Raw genomic sequence first — 12,252 nt, forward strand, 5'->3', positions numbered from 1 at the left:
AAATGTTTGAAGAACATAACAGGTAGGGATTTGTCTTATGAGGATAGGAAGGTAACTTCATATTTTGGGTTTATTTTTAGACAATATTTCGGGTTGGGCTGGGTTTGGTATTTCCGGGCTTTTTTTGGCCCTTAGATTTTTTTTCTCTCTTATCTTGAAACGAAAAAATAAAATCCATTTGTTATTTTGCAACCCTTCCTGATGTTTACAACTAAGACCTAATTGTCTTTATGAACAGATAAATGTACAGAAGGACCAAATTCCATATGACTCTTGTATACATCTAGCTTTGGGTTACTAGTTCATTGCCACAATTTATGTGCCTGTGATGTGCTAGATTCAGATATTTACATGTTGGGGTATCAACTTGCTGATGAGCTCTGGGGAAGCTCCAGCAAACTGCAGCAATCAGAAGAGAAGAAATTAAAATAGAGAATTGATAAACAAAAACCAATAGCAACACTTTTGCAAGATAAGATTAGGCTAAAGATATACGAGAAGACAATAAAATAAAACTTAAAAGAAGAATCTTAAGTTTTATACGGCCAGTGGTAAGAGCATCTCCAATGCGACACTCAATCTTAGAAACTCTGAGTGCCACATATGATATTTAGAGTTTGTTCTTAAAAACTCTCTCCAATGCAACACTCTATTTGGATCTCTAAGATGACGTGTCGAGGGTGGAATAGAGATATCTCAATAGGACACTCTAGAAATAGAGTATCCTCTTGAGATATCTCTAATTGTCTAACTCATCAATATTTGATTTTTAACCAATAGAATTCGAGTCTTCTATATTTTCTAAATAACAAATTATTTATTTACAAAAATAGCTACGCCACATAAGTAAATAAGACAAGTTTAGAGTCTTGCATTGGAGACAGAAAAAACAATTGAAGATCTCTATTGTCGCCACTTAGGAGTGAGACTCTCAATTGGAACTTGACACAGGATGAATAGAGATATTTTTGAGTTTTGCATTGGAGATGCTCTAAGTAAACTTTATCTTCACTATTGGGAAATTACATCTTTGGACCTAATCTGTCTCTGGAGTCTAAAATAGTTAATATAGGACCCAAACAATTTTAGGCTCTTAGTTTTGAGTTTTGACCGGACATAGTTATATGGAGGGACTAATATTTAATTTTGTGATATTTTGGAAAATAGTGGTTTCCTCTGTCTAACCTAAAAGACTTGCTCTCCTTATCTAATACGTTGTCTTTACTAAACATTGCTCTTCCTATACCAAAGACCAAAATCAGATGGCTCATCCTTTTTTTTATATTATCCGTAATCATCAGTGGATTAGGATATGCAATGAAATTAATTATTTTCCTCACGGAAATCAAAAGTCTCTAGGCGAACAAAGTAAGTGACCCTACTATCTTTTTACCCAACTCCTATTTATCTAGAGTTATTTATACTTTCCCCATTGCCATTTTTGGAGTTATTTATACTTTCTTCCCTCCTAATGATGATAGGGGGACTCCCTGGGTATACTCCCAGGTGTACTTCCCCCATTCATTTTCCCTTCCATTAAAGTCCGTTATATTCTCTCTTAAGTACACCTTTATGTCAAATTTGCTATTATATTATATGGTGACCAATATATGGACAACCAAATTTTTTAGGTGGACAACCTATATTAGGTGGAAAATGTAAACAATGATTTTTAGCGGGGACAACCTAAAATTAAACCAACTCTCCCTCTCTTGCTTTCCATCTCCAAGGCATGCCCACCTCGGGTATTTTTTGACTCTCTCTCTTGCTTTCTATCTCCAAGGCTGCAAGGCATGCCCACCGCCGCCCGCCGGTATTCTTGGCTTCCAGCCTTCGACTGTTGGTTCATGTTTTTGTTCTTCTTTCTCGTTCTCCATGATCAGTCTATTCCCCCTCTCTCTCTCACTAAACTAATCTTTTTCTTTAAGTCCTCTTTATGCCTATATCCATCTCTAATCTTAAGAAAATGTTTATGTGATCTTCATCCACTTTCTCTCTCTGTAAAAATAAGGGTTATTTCCCTAATGGCCCCCTACTTTGTGACCAGCTTCCCGCCTGGCCCCCTACTTTACAAGAAATACCCATATGGCCCCCTTCCGTTATAACACCTTTACTCTCTCTCTTCCATTTCTTTTCTCTCTCCTCCAACATGTTTTCTCTCTCTGCCACCTCGTTAAAACCTGCCAACTCATCATCTTCTCCGGGAAAGGTCGTCGGCCGACCAATTTCCGGCCGGCGACCTTTAAACCTAAAAAAAAAAAAAAATTTTTTTTTTTTTTTTCATCTCTCCTCTCTCTCTCTCTCTCTCTAAAAAATTTTTTTTTTTTTCACCTCCCTCTCTCTCTCTAAACTCCGGCGAAGGGGGTTACCCTTCGCCGGAGGACCTTTAAGGTCTGCCGGAACAAACCATGAAGGTCTGTTCCGGCAGACCTTCCAGATCTGCTCGAGCAGATCTTAAAGGTCTGTTCGAACAGACCATGAAGGTCTGCTCGAGCAGATCAAGGTCTGCTCGAGCAGATCAAGGTCTGCCGGAACAGACCTTCATGGTCTGTTCCGGCAGACCTTAAAGGTCCTCCGGCGAAGGGTAACCCCCTTCGCCGGAGTTTAGAGAGAGAGAGGGAGGTGAAAAAAAAAATTTTTTTTTTTTTTTTTAGAGAGAGAGAGAGAGGAGAGATGAAAAAAAAAAAAATTTTTTTTTTTTTTTAGGTTTAAAGGTCGCCGGCCGGAAATTGGTCGGCCGGCGACCTTTCCCGGAGAAGATGATGAGTTGGCAGGTTTTAACGAGGTGGCAGAGAGAGAAAACATGTTGGAGGAGAGAGAAAAGAAATAGAAGAGAGAGAGTAACGGTGTTATAACGGAAGGGGGCCATATGGGTATTTCTTGTAAAGTAGGGGGCCAGGCGGGAAGCTGGTCACAAAGTAGGGGGCCATTAGGGAAATAACCCTAAAAATAAAGAAAGGGAAGATGGTTAAGTTGCTAATTAATTGGTGAGAACAAAATGAAATGTGGGGATTTCCCCAATTTGATTTGGAATATTGAGTCTGACATGATAGAAAATGTAAAATATTTATCCATTTGATCCTGAAGTAATAGAAGAGAAAACAGAAAAGCAAAGAAAACCCTAAAAATGAGACTGAAATTGTGAAGATTTCATTCTAGACTCAAGAAACCCTAAATAAGATAAAAACTACAAATCACCACAATAACTTCATAACTTAAAACATCTGATAATGTTCTTTGATCTAAATGGGTTTCTTTATCTTCTTCATTTTTCGGAATTTTTGAAACTTTAAGTGGTAGTGGCTAGAGAAGGTGGTAGTGGCTAGAGAAGGTGGTTTTGGGAGAAGGGGCGTTTGTTGTTTGGAGAAGGAGAATGAAATTTCTTTTGTCCCCTTATCAAAAGCTAGTAATTATTTCTACACCCAATGTTTTTGTCCATATAAATAATTTGGTAGTCCGCATATTGGCGACCTATTATATTTAGTTAGTTGTTGGGGAAAAGGTGATCACTATTTTCATTCAAATTTATTATTTTTGCAGGCATGCTGGACACTATCATTTTTTTTTAAATTCAATACCATTCATTGGTTATTCTTTCTCAAATTAAGTCTCTAGGCGAACAAAGTAAGTGACCCTACTATCTTTTTACCCAACTCCTATTTATCTAGAGTTATTTATACTTTCCCCATTGCCATTTTTTGAGTTATTTATACTTTCTTCCCTCCTAATGATGATAGGGGGATTCCCTGGGCATGCTCCCAGGTGTACTTCCCCTCACAATGATAAGGGCCTTTTGGTCTTTTCACAGTTTTGTCAGATTGAAAAGACTAAAATGACCTTGTCTTGTGAGGGAGAGTACACTTGGGAGAATGTTTGAGGGAGTCCCCCATTCATTCTCCCTTCCTTTTTTTTTTGTTAAGGTGTTCAGATTGAATTAATAAACCAACGTATTATTACAGTACATAGCAGTAAGAAAGAAAGGAATTCTGTTCCAAGTTTCCGGTTTATACTTTTTCCTCGCACGTTTCGCAAGCTTATCAGCTGGCATATTCATTTTCCTGTTGATGTAATTAAATTTAACTCTATTAAATTGATTTTTCCCATCGCGAATTTTCTTGAGATGAACTCGAGATTGCCAATGGACTTCATGCTTGGGATTCTGAAGATGGGTAATAAGATTAATGTTATCACTCTCGATGATAATGTCTTTATAATCATGTTCTGCTGCCCATACAAGACCATTAAGGATAGCAACGGCTTCCCCTTCCTCACTATTCCTGCATCTGGATATAGATGTTTGAGCTGCAATGAATTTTGCTTCCGCATCATGTACGATTAAGCTAACACCTGTCATTTCATTCACCTTGATAAAAGAAGCGTCTACATTAATTTTCATCCATGTTTTTTCCGGAGGGGTCCATTTAATTTGTACAGGTTTACAGTTCTTAATATTAGGTATCATATTCTTGGGGAATTTAATGATCATTTTAATGATTTGGGATAGGTCGATAATTTCATATTGGAAACAATGATCACATCTAGTTTTCCATATTACCCACAAAATTGTGGATAGTAGGTTCTGATAAGCTGCATCTTTAAATATAGGGGTATGTTCCCAAGAAAAAATCCAGTCTCTAACATTCACAATTTTCTTTGAGATAATGTTAAAATGGAACCATATGTTCTTAGACAAAGGGCAATGTAATAGCGCATGATCTATGGTTTCGATCGCATTACAATTAGGGCATATAAGGTTGTTATTTATAAACTTACCAATTCTCTCCCGAACTGGGAGAGCATTAGTACAAATTTTCCATATGAATATTTGGACTCTAGGCACATTATGGAGATTCCATATGAATTTCCAATTCGGATTAACATTTATGGGGGAATTCATAATCGTACATAAATAGTTATACATTGATTTCACTGTAAATTTTCCGGATTTAGTCAGTTTCCATATCCTCTGATCGTCACCTTCCGTGCAAATAGGAATAGATTTTATAAGATTAATAGTGTTTTGATCAAATATGTTATTAAGGGTATTGTCATCCCAGCTATTATTATTAATAAGCTGTGCCACTTTCGTAATATGTGTGTTATTTGCTATATTGGGCGGGATGATATTGTCAGGAATCCAGTTGTCCGACCAAATGTTGATGTGATTGCCATTGTGAACTTCCCAGGTAGTTAACTCATCAATTTGAAGAGTATATTTATTAATGGTCTTCCAAAGCCAGGAGTGATGTGCTTTGATGGGACCTGGAGACTCCGTTCTCGGGAAATATTTGGCTTTCAGAAATCTTACCCACATAGCTTTAGGTTCAGTTTTAAGCCTCCAGGCTAATTTACTGAGCATAGCTGTGTTATCTAACTCAGTGCGATGAATACCTAGACCTCCCAATACTTTGGGAAGGCAAATGGACGACCACGATTTCGTACATATGCCTCTAGACTTACCCCACCAAAACGACTTATGAATCGTCGTTATGCTTTTGCTGATGCCTTTCGGTAAGGCAAAGCATTGCATTTGGTATCGGGGTACAGCTGCAGCTATTGTTGAAATAACAATTGTGCGCCCAGCTTGAGAAAGGAATGAGAAGTTCCATTTCTCTAATTTATTCTTAATCTTCTGAAGAAGATCTTGGAAGGCTACTCGCTTGTTGGCTCCTATGAAAAGATGAGCCCCCAAGTATTTATCCGAAGTAGATGCATATTTGACTTTCAAAGATCGCATAATCATACGCTTAAATTTCGGGTGTGAGTTCTTAGAGTAGAAAATATTAGACTTCTTATAGTTAATCATTTGACCGGAAGACTCGCAAAAGGTTTTCATGATGCTCTTAAGAATATGAATATTATCTAAGGAGTTCTGACCAAAGATGATGCAATCATCAGCAAACAGTAGATGGGAAATGGTCAAGTCCGTATTATTGGTTGGGAATCCTTGAAAAGTTCCTATATCCTGGTTAGCCACTAGTAATCTACTTAAGCCTTCCATTGCAAAAATAAAAAGGAAAGGGGACAAAGGGTCTCCTTGCCGAATCCCTCTGGTCGGGTAAAAAGTGCGTCCGGGGTGTCAATTAATAAGAACAGCCATTGAGGAGGTTGAGATGCAAGTATTGATCATTTTAATCCACTGTTCCGAGTATCCTAGTTTTCTCATAATATCATATAAGAAATTCCATTCTATTCGATCAAACGCTTTGGACATATCTAGCTTCAAACCGAAGTATCCTGCCTTACCTTTCAACTTTTTCATGGACTGTATAATTTCCTGACCTATAATAATATTATCCGTTATTTGCCTACCCGGAAGGTAGGCTGCTTGGACCGCAGTTACAATATCAATAAGGGTTTCTTTGAACCTATCAGCTAAAATTCTAGTGATGATCTTGTAAGTAGTGTTCAAAAGACTAATAGGCCTGAAGTCCGCCGGAGTCTGCGGTGTTGTAGTTTTTGAGATTAGACAAATATGGGTATGATTAGCTTCAACCGGGAGAACAGCTGAGAGAAAGAAATTCTGAATTAACTGATGAATATCAGCGCTGACTGTATCCCAATTGGATTGAAAGAAGAAAGGAGGGTAGCCGTCAATTCTCCCTTCCTTTAAAGTCCGTTATATTCTCTCTTAAGTACACCTTTATGTCAAAATTTGCTATTATATTATATGGTGACCAATATATGGACAACCAAATTTTTTAGGTGGACAACCTATATTAGATGGAAAATGTAAACAATGATTTTTAGCGGGAACAACCTAAAATTAAACCAACTCTCCCTCTCTTGCTTTCCATCTCCAGGGCATGCCCACCTCGGGTATTTTTTGACTCTCTCTTGCTTTCTATCTCCAAGGCTGCAAGGCATGCCCACCGCCGCCCGCCGGTATTCTTGGCTTCCAGCCTTCGACTGTTAGTTCATGTTTTTGTTCTTCTTTCTCGTTCTCCATGATCAGTCTATTCCCTCTCTCTCTCTCTCTATCTCTCTCTCTCACTAAACTAATCTTTTTCTTTAAGTCCTCTTTATGCCTATATCCATCTCTAATCTTAAGAAAATGTTTATGTGATCTTCATCCACTTTCTCTCTCTTTAAAAACAAAGAATGGGAAGATGGTTAAGTTGCTAATTAATTGGTGAGAACAAAATGAAATGTGGGGATTTTCCCAATTTGATTTTGAATATTGAGTCGGACATGATAGAAAATGTAAAATATTTATCCATTTGATCCTGAAGTAGTAGAAGAGAAAATAGAAAAGCAAAGAAAACCCTAAAAATGAGACTGAAATTGTGAAGATTTCATTCTAGACTCAAGAAACCTTAAATAAGATAAAAATTACAAATCACCACAATAACTTCATAACTCAAAACATCTGATAATGTTCTTTGATCTAAATGGGTTTCTTTATCTTCTTCATTTTTCTGAATTTTTGAAACTTTAAGTGGTAGTGGCTAGAGAAGGTGGTAGTGGCTAGAGAATGTGGTTTTGGGAGAAGGGGCGGTTGTTGTTTGGAGAAGGAGAATGAAATTTCTTTTGTCCCCTTATCAAAAGCTAGTAATTATTTATACACCCAATGTTTTGTCCATATAAATAATTTGGTTGTCCGCATATTGGCGACCTATTATATTTAGTTAGTTGTTGGGGAAAAGGTGATTACTATTTTCATTCAAATTTATTATTTTTGCAGGCATGCTGGACACTATCATTTCTTTTTAAACTCAATACCATTCATTGGTTATTCTTTGTCAAATCAATGCAACTCCACAAATTTTACCTGAGTGTACAGAGATTTCAATTGGATGCTATATTAATTCGAGTTCAAAGTTTAAGTGATCAATCACCACGGACAAACAGGCCGTGCCCTATGGGCACAGGTTATCCCTAGTATGGAAAAACTTGTGCATTAAAGATGGAAAAAAAAAAACATTAGCTCATGTCCTACGTGCCAAATATCAGAATTTTAACAAACAAAAACTATCTTTAGACTTCTGTTTTCCCTTGATAAAGGAATCAACATGTATAAAAGTTGTGTTTTTCATGGAAGATATCCGAATATACATGTATATGAGGTTGGACCTAATTATATTGAAACGAAAAAATAAAATCCTGCTGTTGTTGTGCAACCCTTCCTCTATACTACTCCCAGCTTTGTGATGTTTACAACCGAGACCTAATTATCTTTATGAACAGATAAATGTACAAAAGCACCAAATTCCATATGACTCTTGTATATATCTAGCTTCATTGTCACAATTTATGTGTTTGTGATGTGCTAGATATTCAGATCGGACTGCCCTCTTACTGTCTTACATGTTCGGGTATCAGCTTCCTGATGAGCTCTGGGGAAGCTCCAGCTAACTGCAGCAATCAGAAGAGAACACATAAGAAAGATGATCGATAAACAAAAACCAAAAACAACACTTTTGCAAGATAAGATTAGGCAAAAAATATACGAGAAGACAACAAAATAAAACTTAAAAGAGGAATCTTAAGTTTTATACAGCCAGGTATATAAACCTCATCTCCTGACAATAGTATACAACTCGAGGCCTACTTTAATCACAATCACATTCACCATTTCATGATTTATCTTCTGTATTGGAAAATTACATCTTTGGACCTAATCCATCTCTAGAGTCTAAAATAGTTAATATAGGATGCAAACAATTAGGCCCTTTGTTTTGTAATTCTTCCTAAAATATTTCAAGTTAATAGTTTAAAGATGCAAATTTATCCGGTAGCTCAAATTAGTACGACAATAAGTACAGATGCAGCAGGTGCAGAGGGCATACTTCTTGTGTAAAATTGAATAATGGAGGAAAAGGTTGACCACGTGGTAAACTTGCATTGGGTTGCCGGAGCTCATCAAAGAATGGATGGGCACACGCTTCTAGCTGCAGTAATAGATTGGTAGTCAGACAGAAAATGCAAAAAGAGTTCGCAAATGGATTTCAATCAAAACTAATGCCAAAAAGATGTTCATGAATAGAACAAGTAAAGCTGACCGCGGTGCATCGAAGATTTGGTGAATATTGAAGCAGTTGTGAAATAAGATCAATGGCTTCTTGAGGCATTCTACTGTGGAAAATCTGCATAAGAAAACTTCCAAAATTCATTGCATACTTCAGTTCAAAAATGGTGCCAATATTTATGGCTTATCTGTGATCTACCAGTTGGAACTAGATATCAACTTTTAGGGGTTATCTTTCAAAAAAACAAGAGGTCGAGACTCGAGATGGAAAAACAGAACTTAACGGTGATTTAAATGGGATAAATGCTTAAGTGAAATTAGTGAGATGCAACAAAGATGTCTGATTAGAGGCTGGAGTATAAACTGCAGTGAAAAACACTAAAGCTGTGATTTACCCAGTTTGTACCCAACTGTCTTCTTGGAAACTAGGAACCCTCTAAACCGAAAAATGCATTACGATAACTGAATAGAGACCGGAGTTGAACACATCAAAGAAATATAAAGGTACGAAATGTATACCTTGTGCCAAGGTTGTGGGTTGATCGGTGGAAATTCAAAATCTGTATTATTTGGATTCATACGACGCATTTCCTCTCGAGTCGGCGTACCCATTACCTGAAAGGGAAAAACTATTAAGGTCAATAAATAGTTTCATAGCACATAATTCACAGTAAAATCAACCTAAACCAGTATTATACCTTGATGATCTCTTCTTGCTGGTCCCAACGATTTGTTCCAAGAAACAAAGGCTAAGAGTTTGCAATCGAAAGAAGATTATCACAAATAGACCCAAAGACTCAAATTCATACTGCCAAAGATGTAATATATCCACAAGTGCTGACCTCGCCTGAAAGAAGCTCACCAAGAACACAACCAGCCGACCACATATCAACGGATGATGTATATTGCGTTGCACCAAATACGAGTTCTGGAGCACGCTCGGAACGTGTGCAAATGTATGATGTGTGTGGTTGCCCCCCGACCTAATATCAGTTACTTCTTAAGTTAGAATCACAAAGTTGCTTTTAAAGTAAACAAATAAAGAGTAAAAGGGTGTTTTTTCCCCTACTTTTCTTAAGTAAAAGCACTATAAAAGGGTGTCATCACTTACAACTTGAATAATTAAACACGTGCAGTAGTCCACTTTTGAGAGTAAGATGAATAATTATATAACAAGCTACAACATCCATGCTTTTAAAATTACGCCCTCGTCACATTAGGTATTTAAACAAGTAAAGCTTTAGATTAATTGTGCCATAACTATATACTGAAACAATTCTGAATGGCCAGAATAACAAATAACTCTTACTCAGCCTTATAGTCCAAATTCCTACAACAGTCTTATCTAATTTTAAAGTCAATAGTATCCCGTAATAAATCACTTGGATATGCAACTATGTTATTTGAGAGCGGCTCACACTCAAGTACTTGAAGGAGGAAGGAGAAACTAGTGAAAACAAAGGAATTAACATACCAGAATTGTTGCACTTCCAAAATCACAAAGTTTGACTTGGTGTGTACGAAAGTTAACCTGGAAAACGGAGTCCGTTATAGATTAAGAAATGGATGTATCTCCTTTATTCAAAACAAAATTGTCAGATGAACACCTACCAGAATATTGCGAGTCTTCAGATCCCTGTGAGTAACTCCATGGACATTGTGAATATAAGCTAGACCCCTGAAAATCTGGAAAAGAAGAACATTTTTTACTTCTCAAAACTTAAAGAAAACTGCACCACAAATGGATTATGTAGAAAACACAACCTACCTGATACATATAAAGCTTCACATAGATGAGTGGCAGTCTCCGAGTCGAAGTTTTGTAACTATTTAGAACCCCATTCAAAGTCCAGGGGACATATTCCATGACAAAAATGATAGAAATTTCATTTGTAGTAGATATGGAAGAGAAACAGCGCTTCAAGGATACCACATTTTGGTGATTCATCAGACGCATCATTTCCAGTTCACGCCTATTATACAGTCTTTCAGCACCTATCTGATGGGGGTGCCAATATATATTTAGGTTGACCTTCTTTAAAGCCACAACTTCTTGAGTTTCTACGATTCTCGCCTGATTGAAGAATAAATATGAAGAAACATATCAGAGAAGCTAGTGGATCATGACAACACTGTCAGACGACTCCTCAAACTACTAGAACTATACCCGATAGACTCTTCCAGAGGCTCCACATCCCAGAAAACGGTTCACCACGTAAGTAATCGTCTGCGGGGAAGAACGTATGTAAGAAACCCTAAGTTTTACTACTCAAACGTAAAGAGAATTCAACAAAAACAGCATTCAATGGTATTACCTGCCTGTGTTCACCATTGTTTCCCCAAATCATTGTAGTAATAGTGTCAAGTTCCGTCCCCTCGAAAAATGGGCCTTCTATATCCTGTAACAAAAGGACCAAACCCAAAGCTTAAATTGGTGAAATCTCTATCAAGAAACCATTGAATGTTTAAATTTTACAGATCAATTGCAATAACTATGAAGAAAGAGAGAATCAAATACAATTGTAAACCTCAAGAACTAAAATTAGAAAACCCTTGAAATGTAAGCAACAAGAAAGAATCAATAAAAATGATCAAGAAAACCTAAAAGAGAACTTATCAAGAATCAATAAGTAGCCAAAAGAACATCAAAGAACAGCGAAACACATAGCAATAGTTAACAGAGCATCAGTGAAGATCATACAAAGTCGGAAGTCGAAGAAATAAAATAATAATCAAGAAGAACAACAAAGAACAGCCAAAACTTGAAATCAAGATTAAAAAGATGGAGGTATACCGCATCGGCGTTCATTCCAGGAGGACGAGGTTCACCAGCACCAACATTTACTTCCTCCGGTGAATGAGACCCCTCCGGTGACGAGGCCATGTCGTATTACAGTCTCTTTCTCTCTCTCTCTCTCTAGTTTCTCTCACTTCACACTTTCGTATTCACTTTCTCTCTCTAGTCAGTCGCTCTTCCGCAAATCTCTTCAGAAAATTTGGGTTTCTGTCTATTTATATTACCCATCACATTTCTGTAATAGCTAACGGTTCTTGGTTTATCACACGACTAACGATTGAATTTATTTGAGAAAGACAAAAATAACCTTGAGAGTCCGATCCTCTTTTTTTTGTACTAAAAAATGAATGAAGTCGAAGAGATTGTTGATTCTCAATTTTAATTGAGTTTCTAATACATGCGAGATTGTTGATTTCAATTGTCTAATATAGATCAGATTATGGGTTGTTGTTCTTCATTTAAGTTTGAAAATGATTCAGAATCCTAA

At 36.9% G+C, this 12,252-nt stretch overlaps 2 protein-coding genes across 2 annotated transcripts; both read right to left on the reverse strand.

Moving 5' to 3' along the window:
- Positions 1-3,934: 3,934 nt before the first annotated feature.
- On the reverse strand, positions 3,935-4,462 carry LOC147548597 (uncharacterized). The gene has a single exon (XM_086668082.1). The coding sequence runs from the start codon at positions 4,460-4,462 to the stop codon at positions 3,935-3,937; it is 528 nt and encodes a 175-aa protein (XP_086524208.1).
- Positions 4,463-7,955: 3,493 nt separating this feature from the next.
- LOC147548598 (shaggy-related protein kinase eta-like) lies at positions 7,956-12,021 on the reverse strand. Its single transcript, XM_086666707.1, has 12 exons — positions 11,763-12,021; positions 11,284-11,367; positions 11,136-11,195; positions 10,737-11,042; positions 10,580-10,654; positions 10,443-10,499; positions 9,811-9,951; positions 9,667-9,717; positions 9,488-9,583; positions 9,003-9,086; positions 8,790-8,891; positions 7,956-8,355 (listed from the first exon to the last, which is right to left on the reverse strand). Exons 1-12 carry the CDS (start codon positions 11,850-11,852, stop codon positions 8,296-8,298), a joined length of 1,206 nt encoding a protein of 401 aa, XP_086522833.1. The 5' UTR covers positions 11,853-12,021; the 3' UTR covers positions 7,956-8,295.
- Between the last annotated feature and the right edge of the window lie 231 nt (positions 12,022-12,252).

This window comes from Eschscholzia californica, unplaced genomic scaffold (genome assembly GCF_041429995.1).
Source record: "Eschscholzia californica isolate CP2 unplaced genomic scaffold, dmEscCali1.0.p SCAF_3, whole genome shotgun sequence".
Lineage (NCBI taxonomy): Eukaryota > Viridiplantae > Streptophyta > Magnoliopsida > Ranunculales > Papaveraceae > Eschscholzia > Eschscholzia californica.

What these genes read in the sequence shown, in the direction of transcription:
- LOC147548597 (XM_086668082.1), bottom strand. Translation starts at nt 4,462, where the DNA reads ATGATACCTAATATTAAGAACTGTAAACCTGTACAAATTAAATGGACC.
- LOC147548598 (XM_086666707.1), bottom strand. Translation starts at nt 11,852, where the DNA reads ATGGCCTCGTCACCGGAGGGGTCTCATTCACCGGAGGAAGTAAATGTT. An exon ending in TGAAGCTTTATATGTATCAG is followed by an intron (nt 10,655 to 10,736) that starts GTAGGTTGTGTT and finishes CTTCTTTTCCAG; the next exon opens with ATTTTCAGGGGTCTAGCTTA. An exon ending in ACCCACAACCTTGGCACAAG is followed by an intron (nt 9,087 to 9,487) that starts GTATACATTTCG and finishes TTTCTTATGCAG; the next exon opens with ATTTTCCACAGTAGAATGCC.